At 42.9% G+C, this 26726-nt stretch overlaps 1 protein-coding gene and 1 long non-coding RNA gene across 10 annotated transcripts in view; both read right to left on the reverse strand.

Annotated features, from left to right (window-relative positions):
- Positions 1 to 26726, reverse strand: part of LOC140524831 (golgin subfamily A member 3-like) — a 67131-nt gene that overhangs the window by 25038 nt on the left and 15367 nt on the right. For 2 of the 9 annotated variants that reach the window (XM_072639648.1, XM_072639656.1), the window contains exons 2-5: positions 16778 to 16976; positions 16206 to 16402; positions 13106 to 13224; positions 11718 to 11811 (exon numbers count right to left, since the gene is read on the reverse strand). In XM_072639648.1, coding sequence (XP_072495749.1) covers positions 11718 to 11811; positions 13106 to 13128 — 117 coding nt within the window. In that variant the 5' untranslated portion in view covers positions 13129 to 13224; positions 16206 to 16402; positions 16778 to 16976. Of the gene's footprint in view, positions 1 to 10776; positions 10919 to 11717; positions 11812 to 13105; positions 13225 to 16205; positions 16403 to 16777; positions 16977 to 20267; positions 20512 to 21575; positions 21703 to 26726 lie in introns of those variants that run through there. The other 7 variants (XM_072639649.1, XM_072639650.1, XM_072639651.1 and 4 more) reach the window with 7 other exon arrangements.
- Positions 3332 to 10770, reverse strand: LOC140524839 (uncharacterized). The gene is made up of 2 exons (XR_011973849.1): positions 7364 to 10770; positions 3332 to 6862 (listed from the first exon to the last, which is right to left on the reverse strand). It is a non-coding gene; the product is annotated as an uncharacterized lncRNA (long non-coding RNA).

The raw sequence follows: 26726 nt of genomic DNA on the forward strand, positions 1-26726 counted from the left end.
TCCCATACTGGTTTTCTCCATGGTAATTGTACGTGCTTTAGACAGGATGATTGGGAGAAGAGAAGGAATTCTCCCAGGGACGCTGGTCTGTAATGGAGTGCTTGACTCAGAGGTAGTTGTTGTTTCATCTGAAGTCAAGGTGAACAACAGACTCCTGGTTGCCATGTTCCCTCCTGCAGATGTCTTGGGTACAGCAGGGGTTCTCGTTGAAGAAGAGGTTGATTGTGTGTGAGGGTGTCTTGATTTACTGGCCAGTTGTCTCAGTGGGAACATGGTGGCTGGTGGACTGAAGTGAAGGAAGTACCTCCATGGCAACTGACTCTGTTGGAGCATTTGACAAAGAGGGTGATCTCAAAGATGGTGTTCAGCCCTGAAAAGTCACAAGTTTGAGGAGATGAGCCTCCTGCCTGGGTTCTTTTTCTAGGGAATTCTGTGATTGAGTAGTTGATTGGCACATGTGAAGGCTGCAGGGAAGCAAAGACAGCAGGCTATTCATCCCCATTTCTCCTCAATAATGCAATTCCATCTTAGGGAGACCACCCCTACCACTTCACTTTCTCCTTCAATGCCTAACATAAACACATTTTCCCTGATATGTGTAAGTTAATCCACCAAAGGGGCTCACTGGGGACCATGACTAATACTACTCTGGGGTACAGCGTGCAATATCTAGCTGGCCTAAATCCAGCCCCATTCTTCCCACTACCCAAGCCTCACTAGAGCTCTTACCTAGGAACCCTAACCTCTGGCGCAGGCCCCTCATATCATTCTCTTACTGGTCCCCGTGCCTATGGTCCCTCTCCTAAGCTCACCTCGGTGCCCCTCTTCTATTCAGTTAAGATGCTCTCTGACTTCCCTCCTTGCCATGTAAACATGACTCTTCGCCACCTAAATTCTGCCACCTTCTTTACTTAACTTAGTTCTAGCCAAGTCATCCCTCTGCTTCCCTCCAGCCTCACCTGTTATGCTGGCCCTGTCCCACCTAAGCATCAGACTTTGCTCCTTTCTCTTCAACTCTGCTTCCAAACCTCCTCCTCTCCTACCCCAATGAGCTCTGATTCCTTTACTCCTCAATTGTCTCCCTCTACTGTTCACTCTCACCTCTTTTTTTCATCCTGACTCCTTATTAAACCAATTCATTTCCACACTGTAGCCCACTCCTGTATCCCTAGCCCCTTCATCATTTCCTCCCTTATTCCCTTTCAAAACTCAGCCTTCGATCAGTCCCCCCCTTTCCCACTATGCATACTACACATATGCTACAAGATGAAGTTGGAGAAAGTCACACAATCGTTCTGACTAGGTCCACGACAAATTGGTAACACCACGTCAACCGGGCCCTCACTGCTCTAGGCAAACCTTCTATACCTCCCTCATCAGCTCACTCTTCTTCTCTCCACAGTGAATCTTACAAACCTACTCATCCCTCCTCAAACGTCCTATGGTTCTCCCTCCCCTTCCACTCTCTCTGCTGAGAACTTCACCTCATACTGTACAGAAAATATTGAGAGCTTTCCCCATGAGCTCCTCATTCACGTGTCTTCTGCCCCTCTTTCCTGTCTTCTCACCAAGTCTAACACCTGAAAAGGGGGAATTCTTTCCATCTCATCTCCACCAACAGTTTATCCCACTCTACCATCTGTCTCCACCTCCTATTTTCAGTCTTTCACTCCTGCTCTTTCTCTGCTGCTTACAAATATATCCTCATCTCCCCCTTCCAAGAAAACCCCTCACTTGATCCTACCATCCCTTCTAACTCTCATCTTCTCTCTTTTCTGTCCTCTGTGGCTAAACTCCATGGAAAGGCCACTACAAAAGACCCTTCCACCATTCTCTCTTTTTAAGCCTTCACCATCCTGCTATGACCTCACTACGACACAAAAACTACTTTCTCCAAAGTTATCAGGGATCTCTTCGTTGCCAAATTCAGCAGCCTTTTCTCAGTCCTCATTATTCTTGACCACTCTGAAGCCTCTGAACCCCAGGACCATTCTCTCCTCCTTGATACCCTCTCTTCTACAAGTTTTCAAGGTTCTTTTCTAACGTCTCTGATTGCTCCATCTCAGGTTCCTGGGTTGGTTCCTCCTCCAAACATGGGTGACTCTCAAGGTTCTATCCTGGGCCCTCTTCTCTATACACTTTCACTGAGTGATCTGATCAACTCCCATAAATTCAATTATCATCTGTATGCTGATGGTTCCCAACTCTAACTTTCCTGCCCCAATCTTTCTACTGATCTTGTGTCTCTGCGTTTCAGATATCTCAACCTGAATATCAAGTAGACACATGAAACTCACCATGTCCACAACTGAACTCATTGTCTTTATCCTTAAACCATTTTCCACTACTCCTTTCTGTACCCCTGTAACAAATAAGACCACAGTCTAGTCCACTAATCCTGGATGCTTCACAATCTCTCAATCCCTATAGTCAAAGTGTTACCATAGCCTGACAATCTCACTGTTGCAACATCTCTTCTACAAGTCTTTTCTCCTGTGGTACTTGGTGAAGGGCTAATCATCTCACATGGATTATTGCAATACTTTGCAGGAATATGTGCTGTCTCTGAAGTCTGCTCACGTCTCTCTCCACTCCAATCTAACCTCCACTCAGCCATTCCAGTGTTTTTCCTAAAAAAATGGTCCTATATTTTCACATAAACTGCTTCCCACTTGCCCACTTAATAATCTCCAATGGCTCCTTTTCACTTCCAGGATTCAATACAAAATGCTGTATGACCTTAAGCCCCGCATAACCTAGGACCCTCCTAACTTGCTGGTATTCACACACCTTACCTCTCAACTCATAGTCTTGTATCTAGTGATGCTGGTCTCCTGGATGTTTCATCACACAGACCCTCAACTACCCAATTCTAGGCATTTTTTCTGGCTGCCCCCCATACTTAGAACTCTGCCCTCCCTCCCCCCCACCACTCTACCTTACGAACCTCCCTGACTTCCTTTTATGTCCCAGCCAACATGTCATCTTTTACTGGAAGCCTTTCTCAGTCTCTTCCCTCTGTTGATTATGTTCTACTTACCCTGTATAGAGATTGTTAGTACATGTTTCTTTGCTTCTTGTCTCCTTTACATTGTAATCAGGGTCTGTCATTTGTTTTCACATCCCCAGAGCTTAGCAGGGGACTAGCACATGGGAGGATTTCAATAAATGTCTATTTACTAACAGAGTCAGGGCAGGCACTGGGATGAGTGATGTGGATACAAAGAAGGGAAAGAAAGAGCCTGTGCTCCAAAACTTTCCAGGCCAATGGGGAAGACAACGTACTGTGTAGGGTACAGAGACGCTTAGCAATGAATGAGAGACTCAGAGATATTAGCAAAGAAAACAGTTCGTTTATTGACTTTCTCAAGAAAGGGTTCCCTCAGAGTGCTGGAACCTAAGAGAGCTGAGGTGTGTTCAGCTCAGCAGATTAAAACTTCTAACAACAATCCTCTCCTCACTAACCCCCTTCCTCAGGGCTCATTGGTGCAAGCCCTGAGGGTACAATTCACAGCAATCTACGCTAGCCACAGAGAACAAAGACAGTTGCACAAACTTGCCTGGAGACAAGGACAGGAGGGAGGTTGCGGGGGAGCGGTGTTATTTCTCCTAGCTATGTGCCTATAACATGGTGGGGTGGGGGAAGTCTGGGAAAGTACATAATATATTGAGATATTTCTTTACAAGTCAACAGGACAAGAAAAAATTGACTCTCTGAGGAGGCCTGCTTCACTTCTGAGAAATCCTCAGAGATCATCTCTCACAACACTAACCACTCTTTACAGATGAGCTCTCAGGCAATGAGAAGCCATTGCATACTGTGGAGAAGGTGAGGGCAATGGTGACTGTGAAGCCTTGGAAAGTAAATGTTTGAAGGATTTGAGGAGGCTGCTGCCTTTACAGCAGCAGCAGCTACTTCTGGGCCTATCAGCACACAGACTGAACATTTGAAAGTTGCCTCCCTGAACTTCCAGGATCCAAGATGGCAGAGCACATTGTAAGTGCTGTCACCATGCCTTGTTGATCTTGAAAATTCCAGAGAATATTGGCCCAGGATATATCGAGGAGAAGTGGAACGAGTAGAAGGGATACACCAGTCTTTTAGCTGGGGAGACTGGGGAGATGAACAGGAAGGGTCCTTCTTGCTGTGTCTTAAGGGGACCAGTGTTGGACATGAGACATCTCAGAAAACCTCACGTCATCATATCTTATAGCACAATAGAATTCCATTATGTTCATACACCACAACTTGTTCATCCATTCCCCATTTGATGTGTGTCCCCTCCATCTCCAGTTCTGAGTCAACACAAAGAGAGCTGCTATAAATAATTTGGTACGTGTGGGACCTGTCCCTATTTTTTGTTCTCTTTAAGATAGAGTCCTAGAAAAGATACTGCTGGGTCATAGAGTAAGATCATTTTTGTAGCCCTTTGGTCATAGTTCCAAATTGCTCTCCAGAATGGTTGGATCACCTCACAGCTCTGCCAGCATTGAATTAGTGTTCCGGCTCTTCAAATCTTCTCCAATATTTATCATCTTCTTTTTTGTCAAGGTAGTCAATCTGACGCAAGTGATGTGGTACCCCAGAGTTGTTTTCATTTGTGTATCTCTAAACAATAGTGATTTAGAGCACTTTTTCTTATAAATACAGATAGTTTTATCTTCTTCCTCTGAAATCTGCCTGGTTATATCTTTTGACCAATTGTCAACTGGGAAATGACTTGTATTCTTGGACATTTGACTCAGCTCTCCATATATTTTAGAAATCATAATTTTAGAAATTTGGATAGGAGACAACAGTTACAAAAATGTTTTTCCCATTTTTCTGCTTCCCTCCTACTTTTGGTTGCTTTTGGTTTGCCTATGCAAAAGTTTTTCAATTTAATGTAATCAAAATTATTTGTATTGCACGTTACAGCCCAATGGCATGAGATGGAAAGAGAATTCCATTTGAAGGTACTGTATACATTATGAAATATTTGGGAGCCTACCTGCCAAAATAAACCTAGGAGCTGTGGGAACACAATCAGAGAACACTTTTCTCACAAATATACTGAGATCTAAACCACTGGGAAAACATCAGTTACTCCAGGGTAGCCTGAGCTAATGCACTAAAAATGATAATTCAACCTAAATTAATGTACTTTTTCAGTGCCATCCCAATCAACAACCAGATATTACTTTGAAGACCTAGACAACAATATCAAAATTCATCTGGAAATATAAAAGATCCAGAATATCAAGCTATGTAAGGAAAACAAATATTAGTCAAGCTGACGTGCTACAACAGATATTAAATCGCATTACAAAGCAGCAATCATCAAAACGACTTGGTCCTGTCTATGAAATAAAACAGCAGATCAGTGGAGTAGGTTAACTTCACAAGACACAGTAGTCAATGAGTACAGTAATCAACTGTTTGATAAACCCAAAGATGCCATCTTCTGTGATAAGAACTCACTGTTTGACAGAAGCTGCTAGAAAAACTGGAAAATAACAAGGAAAATTTGGACATATGACACCATATACCAACATAAAGTACAAATGGTTTTCCAATTTAGGTATAAAGGCTGATTGATTGCATAAACAAATTAGGGGTGTAAGAAATAGTTTATCTCTCAGATTATGGAGAATGCAGGATTTTATGACCAAACAAGAGATAGAGAACATTATGAAATGCAAGATGGATAATTTTGTTTCCATTAAATTGCAAGGATTTTGTACAAAGGTAAGTCATCCAAGATTAGGAGGGAAATAGAAAACTGGAAATAATTTTGAAAACTAGTGTCTGTGGTCAGGGACTCATTTTTAAAATAAATAGAGAACTTAGCCAAATTAACAAGAATACAATTCATTCCCCAACTGAATACTGGTCAAAGATATGAAGAGTGAATTTTCAGAGACAGAAATTAAAGCTACGTATATTCATAAGGAAAATGCTCTAAATCACTTTTGCGCAAAATGAGGCAAATAAACACAAGCTATGCCTATGAGATTCCCTAACATGACAAAACAGGAAAATGATCAATGTTGGATTAGATGCGAGTAATTTGGAAGACTAATTCGTTGTTGGTGGAACTCTAAGGTGATCTAACCATTCTGGAAAGCAATTTGGAACTATGACCAGAGATCTACCCCATCTTTTTCCTCTCCTTGTGTGGGACCTAAAGTCCTTCAGGACCTGCTGGGACAGGGGACCCAACTACCATTTAGCAAGTTTGGTGTTTCAGCCAGAGAGAGAAAGGCTGGTCCCACTGAAAGAGAAGTAATGTGCTTTTGCAAACAGCTGAGAAAGAAAGGTGATGGAAACAAAATAAAACCCTATCATACAGGCATTTTTTTGTTGGAAAGGTATACTAAAGAAAATAATAATTTTACTAAAAGCCTTACCAGTATGTCAGCTTCCCTAAATACTCCGTGTACCAGATTTTCTAGCAGCAGACTTCAACATGGCAATGAGTCAGAAGAACAAGAAAGACATTCCAAGTAATTTTGAAATTGTAAAAGGGGATTTTGCAACAATGAAATCGTTGTAATTTTACTATTTATAGACAACCAACTACATACGATGTATGTACTTGAAAAATAAAGTAAAAGGTCCGAAAGAAATGTTTTCTTCTCTGGAGGAAAAGAAAGCTTATTCAGATGCAAGGTCATTGTTTCATTACTGACTGGGTGTTGAAAGGGTGGTTCTGTTCCTTTCAGTCAAAGCTGGAATTTTCAAGTTCCCTAGAAGCAGCAGATGGGCAGGTAATGGAGAGGTCCATTAAGTAACATTCCATCCATGAGTCCATGAAGGCATCGATTCATGTATTTTGGTCTTGTGTTCTTCCATTTGGTGTTGAAGACTATCTATTTGTTGCTTTTTACAAAAGGAAACAGGTCAAAGGAATAAATACTATGTAAAACAAAACACAGGAACAGCAGAAAGAGCTATAATCATTTTCTACAACAACATTTAAAATATTAGCTTCCAAAGCAAGCAGAAAGCCCTTGTTAACAACTGGATGTGGCTGAATATAGACTTGGGTTCTCAACCTTCTACTGTATCTTAACATCAACTGGAACAAGATCGTACAGTTAACCATTTAAGAAAACCCAAAGTTAGATGAAAATGAAATTATACTTCAAAATTTTTTATCTGTTGAAAAGAGGAACATATGATAGGATTAGACATAAGAAACCCACAAAAAACTTATCCCTTCACCAATCACCACGAGAAACAAAATCAGCAGAGTCTAAGTAGCTTCATTAAGCGTAATCCATCAACCTGTGATGTTTCAAAATCTCACAAATATTCAAAGGAAACATGCATCCACTAAGGGATCAAAGGTTCTATCCGGAAACAATAGACAACACATACATCAGAAATGATGACTTGTGAAGACCTAGGCATCCACACTTGCCACCTCAAACTTTGACAAAAACACCCCTAAAGTGAATAAACTTAGGGCCTCTCAGCTAGCTTCTCCCTAAAGATCTGCTGGGATAGAGAACTGACCACGTCTTGAGAAAGCCCATTCCCCTTTGTGTCAGCTGGAATTTTGGTGACACTGCTAATTCTACTGTTTGGCATTCTGCTGCATGGGACTCTGCTCTCTTCCATGTGACTGCCTATCAAATACTTGAACACTGCCACAATTCCTGCAGATATCCTCTTTATCCAGCTACTCATGGCCTGCTCCTCCCTAAATAAGCTGGCAGGGCCTGAAGACCACCAATCATTATGACGACACTTTCTACTTTACCAATGAGCTTCATACTGCCTTTTGGATATGCATTTACTGGGATAAGGTACAGAGAGATGATTGCCTTCCTAGGTCTGGGTATGTTCATTTCTTATTTCAGCAAAGATCACTCTAGCTCTCTTGTCCGCCATATTACACTACTGACTCAACTGGAGCTTGGAGTGCCCTAAAAGGCCAGATTCTTTCAGGACAATCACTGCCTAATAATACCTGTCCCTGTAATTTATTAGTGAAGTAGATTTTTTGATCCTTAATTATTTTATTCTAGTTAATAATTTTATACTCCAAAGAGACCAAAGAAGAAGGAAAGGATTAATACATGCAAAATGTTTATGGTAGCATTTGTTGCTACAGCAAAGAACTGAAGACTGAGGGCATGTTCATCCATTACAGAATGACTGAAAACATGGCATATCAATGGAAGAGAACATTGCTTCACAGTATAGAGTTATAAAAGGGATAAAGTGCAATCTAGGATGACATATGAGCTGACAGATTGAAGCACTATTACATACACTGACAGCAATGTTGTAAAGAGAAATTCCTCCAAAAAACTTAAGACTCTGGCCAATGCAATGATGAATCAGTGACTCAGAAGACTAGTAATGAAGCAGGCCTCCATCCTCTTGGTACAGATTATAATTGCAGAATCATACTATTTTTAGCGATAACAGATGTGTGATTCCCCCTCCCTCCTATTATCTTAGTCTGTGAGAATGGGGACGGATTACGTTTGCTTCAGGGAGGATTAGAAGGAAGGATTAAATACTTGGGGGGCAAGTGTAACAAGAAGATACTGATGCCAAAAATAAAATAAAAATGAGGTACAAAACACATTTAAAAACATCCAGCAAAGAAGAGAATCAAGTTAAGAAAGGGGACACAGACATATGTAAGCCACATAAAATAAATACACTTTAAAATTACCCAAACTAAGTACAAAAGGGATTCATGGTTTCATACACAATTCTCTTTTCTCTCTTTTTTCTAACTTTGATAGATGTAGTCATTTTGGTTGATGTTTGTCAAATTCTTAATTAAAGAGACCAAAAATAATTTCATCTTACTAGATTTGACCTAATAATTTTACCATGTGAGATCTTTTGGCATCCTGACTGTTATAGCCGTTAACTGTTTTGGAAAAGCATGCCATCTATGCCTAAGTCACTGAGGTATGACTACGACTTGAGTCTGGTCTTTCATCTTCTTGTAAATCCATCTGAACGTATTACCTTCTAGCCATTTTCTTCACTCGCTTTGGAAAGGACTGCATGGGAAACTTGCCCAAATGACTGGCTACAATCTAGATAAAGGACAACTCCAGCATTCCCCTTCCTGAGCAGTCTAATGACTCTGAGAAGAAGGGAGATGAAATGAACTGGGTGTGACTTTGGGAAAGCTAACACCAGCCGCTGACACTTCCTGCTTTTCTAGCCATTTTCTAGCCACCCTCTGAATAGCATGATCTATAATTTCTCAGCAACAGAGGTGACCCTCCTTATTCTCCATGTGCAGACTTCGTTCTCTTTCCTTTGTAGAAGATCGGGACATTTGCCCTCCTTTGGTCCTCTCCCGTGCTCCATGATTTTCCCCAAATCCTAGTTTGTCGCCTCACCAGTGACATCTGCCTTGTTTTTCCCAGTACCTTAAGAGCTCAACTGTGCCTGGTGCCCTAAAGTTGCCAAAGGCAGTCAGGTACCTTTGTTAACTCAGGCATCTTCTTGTTGAACAACTATTTCAGTATAAAATGGATTCTGCTTAGTCAAGAAAACAAAAGTGCAGTAGGAGGGGCTGCCTCTTGGCTCTCAGGTAGATCATACAGCTGGAGCCCTAGTACCAAACCCTGTTTAATCTTCCTCTATTTCCACAATGAGATAAAATCCTCTAAGCAGTTTAAATTTAAAAATTTAAGTTAAAATTTAAAAGTGAGCCTTTTCTTCTGTTCATCCTCCCTCACAATCAAAGATATGCCAATTAAAAGAAATTAAAGGCATCCTCCAAACTGGTCAAAACAAGGAATATTGACCAACGATGTAGGGTTGTGACGTTCTGTCTTGTCCAACTCTTCTTGACTCCATCTGGCATTTCACATAGATTCAAATAGTCCTGAACTGTAGAGAAGAAAGCAGTCTCAGTGAGAAGGTTAACAGGTGAGGAAGAGGGTGACCCAGTTGTCTCTATGTCTGGCTACTGATTAAAGAAGCCTCTCTCCTGGTAGTAGAGGTCAGCTGGTCTTCTCTGGTGTCTTAGTTCTGTTTAGTCTTGCTTTCCTTCATGCTATTCCCCTTGCTTTGGAAGCCATTGTCTGCAGTCTCTGCAGAGGAGAACCCCAAACTCCTCTGAGAATGGTCCAATTCAGTCTCCCTTTCTTTGAATCCCTCTAAAACATAAATATACCTGTCTTTATCTATTAAATGTGTGTGTATACTAGATTCATTTGTAAGACTCTCCTAAGTTGTATCTCCTGTTTTCAATCCTGGGTGCACATACAGTATGTATCAATAAAGCACGGATGAGTGGAAAAACCAAAATCACTTAGAGATATCCCACTCTGGCCAGGGCTGCCACACAAGGGGAGGCCTCCTGGTAGGAGTTGGAGCAGACCTGTGCAAACTGTGGCCCTCGGGCCCTGGGGCTAGAAGCAGTGGGCCCCAGGACTTCCTTTTCATACAAAGGATGTTTTCCTCTACATTTTCCAGTGACCAAGCCTGAAATGTTCTGGTGGGCAGCACAGGGCCCACGGGATACAGGTTGGGAAGCCCTGGGCTAGAGGCTCACCCTGTGTTGCGGATTTGGTCAAGAGGAATTTTGTTCAGGTGTGAGTTGTCAGAGGGAGTCCATAGGTGATTCTATTCAAGTCAGAAACTTTTTTCATCTTGTGAGAGGTAGCAACATGGCATGGACACAAGGGAATGAAGAGTTTTTAGCCTGGCAGACCCACTTGTTGGGCATTTAGCATAAGTGACATGAAAGCATGTTCCAAACATATTTCCTTTTTTATAATGAATGATAAACAAATAGGTCCTACGTCAGTTGCTGGAGAGAGATGTGCAAGCTGTAGAGTTTATCTTTGTTGACAGCGGGTTGAGGATTGAGCAGCCCCTCTCGAAGGGAGGCAGGGACAGGGAGGAGTCACAGGAGTCATTGTTCTCTCCCTTCAGTTCCTTACTCTGAGTTATTCTTGTTAGTAGTGCCTAACTTTTAGAGACAGACAGACAGAGAGAGATGGAAAATAATGGCACACCTGGGGAAACCCAAGCTTTCTAAATGTGCATAATGTTTCCCAGTTATTGACAGGAGGGACTCCAAAATCAGCAACTGAAATGCCCGTGTTTGATGCCCCCCAAGTCGTAGCTAAGAATTACATTGGATTTTCATGTTTGTAAAGGACTTGACGTGTGGGAACTCCTGGGAATTATATTGATTTGTCAAGCTCATGATCAACAATATAACCCCTCTTACATATGAAGTAGTAAAGTTTTCCATGAAGGACCTTTCGCATCATAAGCAACTCTTTTTTATCCAGTGGATCATCAGGTTTCACCTTTATGTTACTGGTACATTTATTTCAGAGGGATGAAGTACAGCACTTCTCAAATTTATGAAAGTCCTCTAAAGATATAGCAGGAAGAGCCCATACAGAGTAAGCCTTGGGTGTGCTAAAGCCCAAAGCAAATGGAGACTGGGACCTTCGGCCTCTGACCAAAGATATTAAGGAGCAGCTTTCTGGGTTGGGTTACACTCACACCACTTCTCCTGAGCAGGATAAAGTCCAGAAGCTGCCACCTGTTGGGGCCCTAAAGATCTTTCCATCACAAAGCCTCTTCCTCTAGGGTCATTAACTAACTACAAACTGTCAGCTACAGAGGGAACATGATTCTGCTGGTCAAGGCTATGCAGCCTAACCACAAGGCCTGTTCTGGAGAGGGTCTTCTGTCCCATGATGGAGCTCAGGTCAGGGGGCATTACCTTGTTCATCTTGTCTTGCTGCAGCTCAGCCTGAGTTTCTGCCAACTCCAGCTTCAACTGGGACACTTCCTGTCGGTGTTTTCCCTCCTGCATCCTAGGGATGGACACAAGAATACCAAGCAAAAATATTATTTCTCTGCTGATCTACAACTTCTTTTGGCTATAAAAGTCTATATCCAGTCTAGAAACGACAGCACCTATCAGTATATTCTGCATCATTGTGTAAGTCATGTATAGAAGACATACAATAATGTCAGAGCACTGGGGATTTATGAGCACACAGATTCCAAGAAACAGGTAAGCACAGATGTCTGATGACTACATGTTTTTGATGAGCCTGCCTGATGATCTTCACTTGGTCCTGTCTGCTCTGCTCACAGACACCAGATCTGTTTTAAGGGTGATTTACTATGCCCTTTCTAGTTACCTTCAAGTATTGCCACCACGGCATTTTTATGCTGGCATGAACACTGTCTATCCCTTAAATCAGCTAAAATTTGCTTTTTGGAGTTGCCCCATAAAGGGAGCCAAACTGAAACTGAGCTTCTCCTCCTGATCATACCCATCCTCCCAGTGCTGGATAGAGATCAAGTCCAAGGGCAAGCATGGTCAAACCTGGAAAGTCTGCATTGGTAATGACCCAGACATGAAAAGACATTGTGCCTGTGTCTCTGGCATCTGGACCTCAGGAGATACAGAGATGTGTTAATAATAATACCATGAATGGCTACATTTGTTCAGTGCCTACCATGTACCAGGAACTGTGCAGGGCACTTTACAATGATCATCTCATATGATAACCACAACAATCCCATTGGAGTAAGTGCTATCAACATCCCCATCTTAAGAGTTGAGAAAGCCGAGGCAGACAGAGGTTTAAGGCTTAGTGCTCTAAGTTCCTAAAGACAGATTTGAACTCTGGTGTCAGACTCCAGATAATTCTCAGTGGGGCAATCCTCACAGCAGCCTGTGTGTGTCTGCTTGGAGCTTCATAGCTAGCTGCTCCTTGGCCTGCAGCTCCTTCTTAAATTCACTCACTCCCGAGGTGGTAGCTTTGAAATGATAGAGGTTGTATATGGCTTTGACATTGGGTGCTGTTGCCTGTGGCAGGGGAAGGTAAGAGTCAGGCTAAGAAGCCTATTAAATTTCATTTTTTGTGCAATGAACAGGCAAATAAGTAGAGCTTTTTACTTCTGGTGTAGACTAAAGGACCTTTCAACAGTACTCCTTGAAAGGCTTAGAAAGGCTTTGGCACTATCATCTCTGTAATATGTATTTCTAGATCTGGCAATGGTCAAGCCTACATGGCCTCTGGTGAGGGCTGGTCTGAGATTCAGAGGCAGCAGAAGCAGTCACATTCTCCCACATCCATCTGAGCACCCACATACCTGCTCCTTGAGGCTTTGAACATTGGCTTTCTCAGTCTTCACTGTCCTCTGCAACCCCTGAATAAACAGGCTGATTTTCAGGTCTTCCTCTTCTTTTTTTCGGCAAACCTGCAGTGGACCTAGACCACAGGAAGGAAGTGGTGCGGCACATTGTCCTGCCAAGTGTCTGGGAAATCACAATCAGTGTAAAAACAAGAACTCTCTTGGATGACAGCACTGCCAGGGCAGGAGACCTTAGAGTGGGGACTGTATGCTCTCCTAGGCACTGGCTACCTAGACCCTGGACATTTCAATGTGCCACTTAAAAGCAAGCCACAGCATTCTGAGTTTCTGTGTAGAGACTAAGATGCTTTCCCAGAGAAACTAGGTAAAAATGGATGACATAGCCTGGTGGATGGAGAGACTTTAGTACTACTTTTTAGCTTTCTCAAGCAGGAGTGGTCTGTAGTGGACTCCCTGGCCAAGTCCCTGAGAAGTGCAGTATGGAAGATGGGTGTGAAGTCAAAATGGCTGAGGAGAAAGAAGGACCTGTGGAAGCTCCCCCAAATACCCCATAAAATACCTGTAAAAATGAGTAAACAAATTCTAAAGCTGAAGAAACTAAAAAACAACAGAGTTGCAGCCCAAGACAGTCTGGAAAGCCAATAGGAAAGGTCTATCGTACCAGGTTCAGACTGGCACACAGCCCTGCATGGACAGCATGGCGAGGCAGGGACAGGATCCAGAATAGCCTTCAGGGAACCACCAGCAGCAGTATTTCCCAGATAGCTCAATCCACAAACACCAATGACAGTTTCAAAGGTCAGTGAGAGAGCTCCTTCACCAAGGAGAAAGGAATGTGGAGTGCTTTAAAAAGCAGAATTAGCCTAATGGAAAAGGAGGTTCAAAAGCTCACTGAAGAAAATAGTTGCATAATAATTAGAATGGAGCAGACAATAAAAGGAATGATTTTATGGGAAACCAAGAAAGTACAAAACAAAAGAAAAGAATGAAAAAATTGTAGATACTGTGAAATATCTCACTGGAAAAACAACTTACCTGGACAATAGATCCAGGAGAGACAATTTAAAATTTGTGGGAATACCTGAAAGCTATGAACAAAAACGGAGCCTAGACATCATCTTTCATGGAATTATCAAGGAAAACTACCCTGATATTCTGGAACCAAAGGGTGAAATAAAAATTGAAAGAAACCACCAATCACCTCCTGGAAGAGATCTGAAAAGAGAAACTCCTAGGAATACTGTAGCCAAATTTCAGAGTTCCCAAGTCAAGGAGAGACTATTGCAAGCAACTAGAAAGAAACAATTTGAATATTTTGGAAATACAATCAAGATAACAGAAGATATTACAGCTTCAACATTAAGGGACCAAAGGCTTTGGAATATGATATTTCAGAATTCAAGGGAACTAGGATTAAAACCAAAGATCACCTAATGAACAAAACTGAGGATAATACTTCAGTGGAAAAAAGTGGTTATTCAACGAAATAGAGGATTTTCAAGCATTTTTGATGAAAACATCAGAGATGAAGAGGAAATTTGACTTTCAAGCACAAGAATCAAGAGAAAGAAGCTAAGGTAAATAGGAAAGAGATATCACAAGGCAGTTTCTAAAATTCAGCTGTTTACATTTCTACATGCAAAAATAATATTTGTAACTCTTGAGACTTTTGCTAATATTTGTGTAGTTGAACGGATTGTACCAGACATACACACGAAGACATACAGAGACAAACACACACGCACACACACTGAGACATATATACATATTTAGATAGATAGATATATGGAGTGAGAGATTACAGGATGACTTGCATAAGAAGGGATGATATCTAAAAAATAAAACAGCTGAGAGAGGAATATATTGGGAGGATAAAGAGAGAAATAAAATGGGGAAAATTATCTCATCAAAGATGTAAAAAAAGTTTTTTCAATGGATGAGAAAAAGGAGGAAGAGAGAGGGAAAAGGGAAGCTTACTCTCTTTACATTAAGCTTAAGGAAGGAATAATATGCTCACTCAATTTGGTATGAAAATCTATCTTCCACTACAGCAAAGTAGGCGAGGAGTGGGGTGTGGGGCGATGATAGAAAGGAGGGTAAATGAGAGGATGGGGGTATGTGGGGGGATGATAAAAAGTAGGGCAAATGGGAGGAGGGAATAATTAGAAGAAAACACTTTTGGATAAGGACAAGGTCAGAAGAGAGAATAGAATAAACGGGGGCAGGATAGATGGAAGGAAATACAGTTAGTCTTACACAGCACGACTATTGTGGAAGTCTTTTGCAAAGCTACACATATAGCCTATATTGAATTGTTTTCCTCCTCAGTGTGGATGGGTGGGGAGGGAGGAAGAGAAAGTAGTTGGGATTCAAAGTTTTAGGAACGAATGTTGAGAACTGGTTTTGCATATAACTGGGAAATAAGAAATACAGTTAATGGGAGATAGAAATCTATCTTGCCCTACTAGAAAAGACAGAAGATGAGGGTAAGGGAAGGGAGGGGGTATAATAGAATTGAGGGCATATTGAGGGAAGATGTAATCAGAATGCAAAGCATTATGGGGTGGGAAGAGCTGAGAGATGGGGAGAAAATTTCGAACTCAAAATATTGTGGAAATGAATGTTGACAACTACAAATAAATAAATAAGCGTTTTGTTTTTTTTTTTTTAAAAGTGCGGTAATATTGTTCCCAGAAGAAACTTTCAAACCAAGGAGCTAAGGAATGACCCTCAGCAATGATTGAGACAATAGCAACCTCTTCCGTTCTACGTAACCTCCCCTCCCCCCAAAAAAAGAAATATAGAAACAAACCCATGAGTCAGTCATTTTGTTGATGTACTCCTAGACAATAAAGCTGTACCTTAAGAAAACCTTTTTGAGTAAAATTACCAAATATACTATAACCTTATGAAACCAGGAAAAATGTTCACATTTTCACTGTGGAAATTCTGTTTGCACAAGGAGAGATGGGAAGAAAGAGTCATTTTACTTATGCCTCACTGTCAAAGTCTTCCCTTTCTAACTCTTCCTAAAGAAAGATGTGTATTGATTTGAAGATCCAGGAGAAGCAACCCACTAGCATAAGGCTTCACATACCTGCACGTTCAGCTGTGCTAAATCTGCTGCCCTCTTGATTGATTCCATTACCAAGATATTGTGGTTTCCTGAAGGGCTGCATTGGCCTCTCCCAAAATGTTCACCTTATCTTGCCCTTGATGTAACTCCAGAGACAACTTCTGAAATACATTCTACAGGCGCTGTATTTGCTTTCTGAAGCCTCTTGGTTCTTGGAGCTGGGAAAAATCACAATTCAAAGGCTCACTGTGACCTGAGCTGGTTTGGGACTTTAGTGAGTAAAATATTTTCATGGACATTTATCACTCAGAATAGTGTTCAAGGAAATAGACCACACCAATAGAACACGTTACAGATGTACAGAAGTTGTATCAATAGAGTTCTGCTCAACACAATACCAGACAATAGTCAGCAGTGCTAAAGCATGAGATGAGTGCACAAGGTCCCATGAAACCAGCTTCACAAAACCCAATTACTGACCAATATATTACTGCAGTCCCCACAGTCACCAGCCCATCTTTCCTGCCATTCCCCACACTCCATCCCTGAAGCATCCCTTAACTTCTCCCCCACGAAAAAACAGAGAGAAGCACCTCATATTCCAGATTGATGAATTTCTCCTGGTACTTTTCCAGCCTGGCCTGCAGCTCCTCCTGGTCAGTCTGCAGCTCGCTGAGGGCCTGCTCCCAGATATGCAGTTTCCTGGACCAGGATGAGCTGTTTCATGAGTTCCAGGGGCTTCTGCTACTGGGCATCCAACTACAGCTCTCGCTGAGGCATAGTCACCTTTCCCTGTGGGAAATCAACTCCATAAGCCACCTTCATCCAACACAACAACTCTAGTGTTCACTTGCCCTTTTTTGGGCTGCCATTTGATTGATAATCATTTAATATCATGTGAACCTCAATAAGGGGCAGAGCCTGAACTAATCAACTAGGGGTAGCCACTTGGCCTCACAGATATCTCTTCTCTGCTCTCTGAGTAAACTCCCACAATGCCTCTTACTGTGTCAATAAGGCAAGATGAAGAAGACCAGGGCATTCTTCTATTAATGACTACCAAGGACAAGGCTCCTCACCAAAAGGCACTATCTTAAATACATATTCCTTGGACATATGTTATGTCATGTTCATGGTAAAGAAAACATAGATATCCTAGGTCATATTCCAATTAATTGCTTGTCAACTCTCTTGTCTTACTGTATTTACCACCCACTCAATTAAGAAAATTCTTTTGCATATTATGGTTTAACATTTATGGAAATCACAAATTGGAGTCCTGCATCAGGATTATTTTAGCATGTGTTAAAGCCTTCTCATTCTTTAGAGCACAAAATCAGAATTCACATTCCTGGTCCTCATACATGCATGTTCGCTAGCTTTGGCCAGCCTGAAGGGAAGGAACAATGGAAATTAAATGCTACCAAGGCACTTTGCCTCTTTTAACCTAATTTTCAGGAAAACCAAGTTTAATACACAAACCAAAAACAGAGAAATGCTTGAGTGCTTACTATCATGTCATATGAGTACACATCTCATACAAAATTGTTTGGTTATCTCACACTAGATCTGTGGTCTTGTTAGTGTAGAGAATTGCATGTATGTGAGCTAGGTCCAGCTCACTGGGAATGTGTATTACAGAATTTTCTGGGGAATATAGCAATGAAGTGACTTCCTCAAGGGCACACAACCAGGAAGTGTCTGAGGTAGGATGTGAACTTAGGTATTCCTGGGGCAGCTTGGTTGCAATGTATAGAGTCCTGGACTTGGCGTAATAAATGTTCTGTCCACACACAGGCCTACCAGAAGCTGACACCCACATGTAAAGGGATTTCTTCTCTTTCTCCTGACACCATGAGGACACAGGTGGACCCAAAGGATTGTGCGCATGCCACCTGCACTACGTGAACAAGCCAGCTTCCAGTCATACTTCTTTGGTGCTGATCTGTAGGGCAGCTGCTTTCCACTTTTCTACACTATTGCCCTATATGTTTTCAGGCTATGGAGTCTGTTGTGCTCTCTGCACTGCAGCCATCTATCAACATTGGCAGAATACTGCTATTGACAAAGGGCTCTTTGTTTCAGGGAGAAAAGGTCCCACAAATCAACCAATGACGTCTAAAGGAATTAAAATTAAGTAGTTAGGTAAAGGAATGCACTGGGAGAAAGGGAAGGGGAAAGGCACAATGAAGTAAATTGCCTCACAACAGAGATTCAAGAACGAGGTTTTACAGTCAAAAGGAAGATTGGGGAGGTGGCAAAACCTTTATTTTAAACCTTCACCTTGAACCTTATTCTCCTCTGAACTGGCTCAGGCAAGGAATAGCATAACAAGGAATAACTCAGTTAGGTATAGAAATCCATTTCACACTATTGGAAAATAGGAGGGGAAAGGGATAGGAGAAGAAGGAGAGAGAGAGGTGGAGGCAGGAATCAGAAGCATATCGTGTTCAAGGAGGGATAAATGCGATAAACATGAAGTATAGCTTGGAATTCTCATGAGTATGAAGCTTACAAATATTGACTTCTCCTCCTCTAGGAAAGGTAAATGTCCATTTTCATGGTCATACATAACTTGTGGCAGAAGGGGGAACATGGTACTGGAAATTGTACATCCTGCACTCCCCAGTCAATGGGGAGATAGGGGAGGATCTTTATAGTCAGGTAAAGGTTTTTAAGGCTTACTTTTGTTTCTGGAGGGTGCTATCTTCACCCCTCCAGAGTGGGAATAAGTTATTTCTCATGTTCCTGCCTCAGAAACAGGTGTTTGGCTGAAGTCAGAAGTCTTTCATTATCCCTGGGCCCAAATTTCAGTTACCCTTACCTAGCCTCTCCCTCCATTGTCTTATTTCCAGGGAACCTTCAGCTACTTCCCATTCTTCATGCTATCAACATGCTTTTCTCTTGGTTTCTGCTGTCTTGACGCTACTCACCGAAATTACTGGTCACTCCCTTCAAGACCTCCCCTAAACCCCTCCTCCACTCACCTGAAACTACTTGACCATGCCTAGATCCCTATCACAGTCTTTCTGAACATAAGATCCAACTTGTGTCCATGATAGTGAAGGAATATTTCATATCCCTTGAATAAAATAAGTTCACTCTGTCCTTTTGGTGACCTCTCAAGGAATATAACATATGTGAGTCAGCCATGTATTAATGTTTTGGGAACTAGCCACTCCTGGAACACATAGATAATACTTGGAAGATTTGGCTAATCCTCCCAGTATATGACTAATTAACTTATATCTTGTGACCCCTGTATGATATCTCCCTGATGGACAAACATCTGTATTCCCATGGCCATGTTCCCGACCAGCTTGGAACAGTGTGCGGAGCCGTTGGCAAAAAGCCGTCTTTGTCTAGGTCCCTATAAACTCTCCTTGCTTAGTGTAAGTTCTCGGAATCTCACCCATGGAGAGGACGCTCTGCCTGGGACTACTTGCTCCCAATTCAGACCCTGAAAGCTGTATCCCGGGACTCGCCAGGTGAGAAAATTCAGGTGTCGGTACTTTCCTGAATTGGTGATGTTTTTCTATTTCCTCTTCTATCTATGTTAATATTGCTATAATTATATTGGTATTAGGCTATATTAATTATTTCTGCTATAGCTCTAAACTGTTCATGCATTTGCCTTTTCTGTAAATCAATAAATTATCCAGCTTCTTCTTCTCAAATGGGTCTTATTGTAGGTGCGAATCTGAACCATAAATTTCCTTAATCACACAGATAGTGCTCGGATTGCATCTGGGCCTTATCCGCAGGGCTCAGGTTCTAACTGCCCCACGTGTAAGTCACAAAGACACAGATTCCCAAGAAGTCTACTGCAAATGGGAGACCTATAATCATCTTTGTCTTTGACTGGCAAAGAAGGTTTGGTTCAATTTCTCCGGGAAGGACAGGTGTTGCTCTTTCAAGTTCCAAGCACCCCCAAACCTCAACACAATGACTTGCCCAAGGTCATATAGCAAGGAAGAGCCCAGTGCAGGATTTCAACCTGGCTATTGTTGCTTTTACAATGAAAAGTTTCTAACAGCATTTACATCCTGCCTTAAGATTTGCACAGCACTTTCTGGAGCTCACCTCCTGCTTTCCTCCCCATATTCCTGGCACTTAGATGCTGTGAAAGTTTTTGAACATATTTTTCACTGACGTATTAGGAAATGGTGGCTCAGAGAGCTCACGGGCCCCTGCCAGGCTGGAAGGGGGCGACAGACCCTCCCACATGGGAGGCTGCCTCGCTGCTTCTGGGCCATCTGAAGAGTAGCTGGCAGCCCTGGGCTGAAGTGGATCTCAGGGATGAAGGCAAGGGCCTCTGACGTGACCCCTGAGGCAAGGAGACAAGAAAAGCAGGAGTGTTCTTGTGATTCTGAGCACTCAGCTGTAGGCACGCTATTGTACTAAGGATGCTAGGCTGGGGCAGAAGGAAGGCAGATCACTGGGGCCTCCATGGTCTCACCTTATCTGTGTCCCCTGAGTGCCAGGGATGGAGGGCACTGGGCTAGGTGAGGTAGCTACTGTGTCCACCAATGCCATGGCACAATGCCCTAGTCCACTGTTCCCGGAAGTGAACGAGACAGCAGACCAGCAGAACGACAGACAAAGCACCCAGCAGCTCCCAGACCAGTGCTGGCCACTTTCCTGACCCCTTGTCCCACAAATTAGCCCCCCCCCCACCTCGCCTCCCACCGTAACGCCCCCAAATTTCCCTTCTCCCACCACATCGTCACCCGGAAGCACACTGCCTCCCACTGAAGCTTACACTTCCACTCAGTCTCCGGCCCCCTTGGCAGCTTCACGGTCACCAGCGTCCTTCAAGAGCCTCCATTCTGCCTCCTCGATGGATCGTGAAGACAAGTGAGGGCTCCCAGTGAGGAACAGGTAAGCAGCGAACGTTCCAAGTTCCCCAAGACACAGGCTCAACCTAGGCACTGGAATGCCAGTGCCTACAAGCCCTCAAGCCCCATCCCCTCACTCCTGGTGAGATGGGACACAATTACTGACCTAATCAATCCTACCCCATGAATGGATTACAGACAGTTCTGCCCAACCCAGTTCAATGGATTCCACTGAACCCATCCCAGTGTTCCCAGTCCACCATAACTACTAACCCCAGGGGCCTGGTCACACAGGAGCCTCCTTTCCCACCCCAGGGATCCCTCAGTCAACTGAGCCCCCAGTTGAATTCTCTAGGACCATCTAAGACAGGTCAGATCTGATCAGATTTTCCCATGTCCTAACCCTCCTAAGGCATGATGATGATCTCTATACACCCCACTTGAGTCCAACTTATTGAACCCATCAGGGGAACCAAGGGGTTCTGCAACAGCAGTATCCTCATCAGGAACACCACTATCATTAGACAAAGGTGCTGGAGGAGGAGAAGCTCACCTTTGGAAATGGGGACTCAGAGATGGTTCGCTGGCCAGATCTCTCAACCAGGGCTCTTCTTCTCTTTTCATTCCTTATGTATCCTGTACATAGCTTGCTTTGTATAGAGTTATTTGCATGGAGTCTCCTGTGTTAGAATGTGAGCTCCTTTCAGAGCTGGAAATGTCTTTGGCCTCTTTCTGTATTCCCAGTGCCTCACCCATTGCATGCTGGGCATCCTGATGCATATTTGGTCACTGGACCCAGAAAGTTCAGCAAGAGAAAGTGAGGTTGGTGAGGCTGTACAGCCTTCCCTCACTCAAAACAAAGTCAGCTGCAAGTCATGTCATCATTTCTCTGACGACATGGTCTTCTAAAACTAAGGACAAACACAGACCTGTGAGTAGATCTAGATGTCTGAATGGGGGTTCAACTAGCTGGGTACCTCAGCTCATCTTCTAGCTTTTGTTGACTCCTTCCGTCTCCTCTCCAAAGGAAGGTAAATTTGGATGGCCAGTGGGTCACTAGTTAACGTGATGTTAACAGAGCATATTTCTTTCTCTCTTCTTTCTTTCTTATTCTTTCTTTTTTCTTTTTCTTCCTTCTTTCTTTCCTTTCTTTCTTCATTTCTCTTTCTTTTTTTTTCTTTCTGTCGGTCTTACTTTCTGTCTTTTTTTCTCTCCCTTCCTTCCTTCCTTCCTTCCTTCCTTCCTTCCTTCCTTCCTTCCTTCCTTCCTTCCTTCTCTCTGTCTCTGTCTGTCTGTCTCTGTCTCTCTCTCTCTCCAAACCTTAAACCAAGTGCCCTCATACGTGGCACACCAATAAGTCCCTGCCCAAACTCCACTTAATATTTTTCTGAACTTTTCTGACAGAAGAGTGATTATCAGTAGTCACTTTTGCTGATTCCTTCCAGTGAGATTTACTCATTTTTTTTCTTTTGCTCATATTTTTCTTAAGGGGACCTATTCATTAAATGTGCATAACCACTCTCTGAGAGAGTCCCTGAATAGGACTTAGCAGAAAAGACCAAAATCTCCCATTGCATCCTGGCCAATCTCCAGTCATCATCATTAATGTGTGGTCACAGGATCCAGAAGACTTAGGAGGAAAAGGTGAGGCTGGTGACTTTGCACAGCCCTCCCTCATTCAAAACAGTGTCTAGTGCAAGTCATGTTATCATTTCTCTGTTGTCCTTCAGAGACCTTGGAGTCCAAGTCTTTCAAAAACAAAGGACGACCACAACAGGTAGAGTTTCAATAAAAGCCCTGGTTGTGTGGAAGAAGGTGCAGTAGGACTGCCAAAGAGAGTGAGGGGAATTCTGTTTTAAAGGGCTTGATCCATGACTGGGCAAGTTGGGAGAGTACCACCCCTTGGTAGCATCTTTCGAGTTAGGTAGATTAATGTTTGATAGAATTCACTTGTGAATCCAGGTGATTCTGGGAGTTTCTCTTAGGGACCTCATTAAAAGCTTTTTCAATTTCTTTATTAAGATGGGACTAAGTATTTTATTTTCTCTCCTGTTGGTCCGGACAAATTACATTTTCGTAAATATTCACGTCTTTCTCTAAAATTATTTCATATATTGATATATAACATCTCCTTTAAATTGTTTTAACTTTACATTAATTAGTGATAAAGTGATGTTTGCATTTTGTTTTTTAGGTAATATTTATCTTGAAATATATCCATCTCCCTCCTAGAGACTTCCTTTAATATAAAAGATTCAAAAACGTATAGCACAACTAGCCAATACATCAAAAAGTTTTTACATTAAATGCATTATTTCATACTAAATTTAATACTAATATTTCATACTAATAATTATTTCATACACTTCAACATTCCAATGAAGGGAGGGAAATAAATTTCAATATCTATTCTAAATGAACAAGAAGGTCATTAGTATTTCACAGCATTCAGCTCAATTTGTATAGTAGTTCTTGACATTCACATTGTTAAATGATTGTGCACATGGTTTAAATGGTTCTTCATATGTCGGTTTCTATTGGAACCTATGTCTTCTCATATAAAGAAGGATGATCAAGGAGCATATGGACGCTGAGTTGGGGCATTTAGCTACATTTCTAGCCTAATTCCTCAGGCTTCCCAAAGAGGTTGAAGGCAAAGTCCTGGGTAGCTGAGTCCTTCAGTTAGGCTGAGCAGAGAAGAAGTGGAGATTGTGTCAGGGCAGTGGCTTACTCATGTGCTTGGAAAGTGCATGTCCTCCCTGTGAGTGCTTGCAGAATGTTTGTGTCTTCTAGGAAGGGGCTGGACACTGTCTGACGTTCTGTTGGCCCTTCTGTAGACACCAAGAAAGGGCTTGTGTCCCCTCCACCATCTGTTGGCATGGTGCTGGGAGCAGTGAAAGACAAGGCAGCTGAATTTGCCTCTGCTCCTGCCCGAGTATCCCATAATAGTATGGCCTTCCAAGGCTCACTAGATCCTTGGCTGACTGTGGGCTCTGCTGGATTCAAGGAACGTGGGAGGTTTACGGGACAAACAAGAGGATTTCTCAGGTGAAGCTGATATTTCTATGACAAAATCTACTGATCCTCTGGGTGTCTCAGATCTGAGCCCATTTGTGATCATGGCCGCAATGAGAAGTGTACCCCAAATGGGAGCTGAGCCTGGAGGGATTTCTATGCTAACTGTCTTTCTTACAGTCTCAGAAACAGAATCTCTCACTATGGAGCTAGGCATGAGGATGCTGGTAGACTGTTTTCATTTGCTTGTCACATTAGACTCACTAATCCATGAACTGTGCTCCTGGAGAATACTACAAGCAGAGGAGTTGGTTAGTATGTGGACAGGTTTGGTGTTATTCTCATAGGGATATACATTTCCTCTCAGTGGGATTCTTTCATTCCTTGGGATAATACCCAATCACCTGAACCTCGCTTTCCTCTCCAATGCACATCACAGGCACTTCTTCCTGTAGAGTACTCTCATCAGCCCTGCTCTGGCCCTGAAGCTAAGCTCTGGCCATTTCTCCTTGAACATCATTACTGTCCTGATGCCCACACTAAATACTAGTCTTGCAGGATTCAAGCTTAGTCCCTACAACGTCTGCCCTGGACTTCCACAATCCCCATTGTTGTGTCACCCTACTCATCTATTTTTTTTTTTTTTATCAAATTCAGGGTCATGCTTCATTTCACTCTCTCCTGTACACGGGTACACTTTCGTCCCCCGGATCCTCTCCAGATCTGAAAATGTTACCCAATCCTGTCTCTCATTCTTCTCAGGTAACACTCCTTCATGATGTATAACTCAGTTGCATCTCACTGGCTACCACTCCTTTCTATGCCTTGTCTCCCCCATTAGATGCAAATTCCTTGAAGGCTTACTGCCTGAGGAGCTCAATTTCACACTGTTTCCCTATCTTTGCTGATATAAACTGTGACCTTTGACAATGCAGAGATAAGGTTCCCAATAAGGCCAGTGTCCACTGCAAGGGCAGTGTGATCATCTAGGGCAGAAATGCATTTGACTTTCAAGCTCTTGGGTAGTTTTCTGTGGTGCTGGAACAGTGACTTCAGCAAGCATTTTGAAAATAAAAGTAGCAACACTGGTGCCTCTTTCAAGCAAGTGCTCACTTGGCCCAGAGGATAATGCTTAGTCAGAGTGTGTCCACAGGACTAGTGCCATGTGTTATGGGGTTTTCTGAAGGGCAATCCACGGTGAGATAGTTCCTGCTGGGTTCTGTCCATGAGATGGCACCATTGGAATCCTGGCCTTCCTCCAGCCTTGAGATCAGAGTGGAATCTGATAGAGTAACTGTGTTAGTGACCTCGATTGCAGTACAAGACAATGGACATTATGTGTGAATCTCCTAAGGGGCTTTGGTGATGATAAATGAACTTTGAATTTCAGAGAGGATGGTCTGGGACACAGCAGACACACTTGAACCTCATCTCATATGGACAGGAGACCCTGCAGTCCCCCCTCCTACCCATTGCCAAGTAGAGGAAGGGCTTATATCCCTGGCAGTCAGAATGACCTCAGGACTTTTTGGAGTCTCTTGGGCAATTGTTGGAGGAGGTATGGCTGAGCTCAATTCAGCTGCTGTGTTGAGCCCTGGAGGAGTTGAGGTGATACTTATTATCATCCTGCATGGAATCATGCTCTCTGTGGTCAGAGAGCTCTGAGCTCCCTTTTGTCTGCATGTGGAACAATATGAGCACCAGTCCCAACAAAATTGAGCCAGTCGTGTTCACCAATGAACCTCCAGGACTAGTGTTTGAGAAGAGTTGTTCTTCAGTAGAAGTGGTGGTCGATGGTTCAGTTGTGTTTTTCTCTGACACTCTACTTGGGAGATCAGGGCTGAGAGTGGCCACAGGCTGAGAGGGTCAATATCTGGGATTTTGGTGATAAAGGTGAGACTTATGGTATCAGGTCTTGCGGCAGGTGAGCTAATGTTCACTGTAAAGGGAATCGTTTCAGTTGAATTTAGGGAAGTTGAAGAAGAGAGTGTCCATGGCCATGCAGGGGTGGCATCTGTCTCAGTGATGGTGAGATCACTGGCGTCACCTTTAGTAGGTGAGGGAGAAATTGTGCTTTGTCCAGGAAAAACCATGCAACTGCTGCTGGTGGTAAGAAGCAGGGTTGAGTTCACTTGAGCTTCTGTGCTGTCACTCTGGAGCCACAGAGATATCTCCAGTCATCTTGACTGTGACAGTATGGACTTTGCTCCATTGTGGCCAAAGGGAGAACTCAGGTCCTCTCTGAGTGTCCAATTGGGACTGCAGGTGGTTAGCCGCAATCACCGGTGGAAGGGAGCAAAGAGTGGTACCTAACCTCCTTGGTTCTTCTCCCAAAAGGGAAGCTGAGGACATAGGAGATCCAGGTAAAGGAGTGATTGGTGAAGCACCTTTGTTACTTTCTCCCACTGTACCCAGAAGCTCTTGGTTCTAGTGGTCTCAAAATAAAGAGAGCCCACATCTGTGACCCTGCTGCTGAGGATGACACTTGGGCTTTCAGTTCCAGGAATATTCAAGCTCATGGCCTTGGACTTGTAAGTATCCCTCAGAGAAAATGACTGGAGACAAAGGGGCAAAGTAGACATAATATCTAACAATCCTGGTCAGATCTGTGGCTTCAGCAGAGGTCAAGGACTAGAGGACCTTTGTTTTCATTCCAGGCAGAGCCCCATCAATGCGGGTGATGGAGTCA

Source organism: Notamacropus eugenii, chromosome 2, assembly GCF_028372415.1.
Source record: "Notamacropus eugenii isolate mMacEug1 chromosome 2, mMacEug1.pri_v2, whole genome shotgun sequence".
NCBI classification, from domain to species: Eukaryota; Metazoa; Chordata; class Mammalia; order Diprotodontia; family Macropodidae; genus Notamacropus; species Notamacropus eugenii.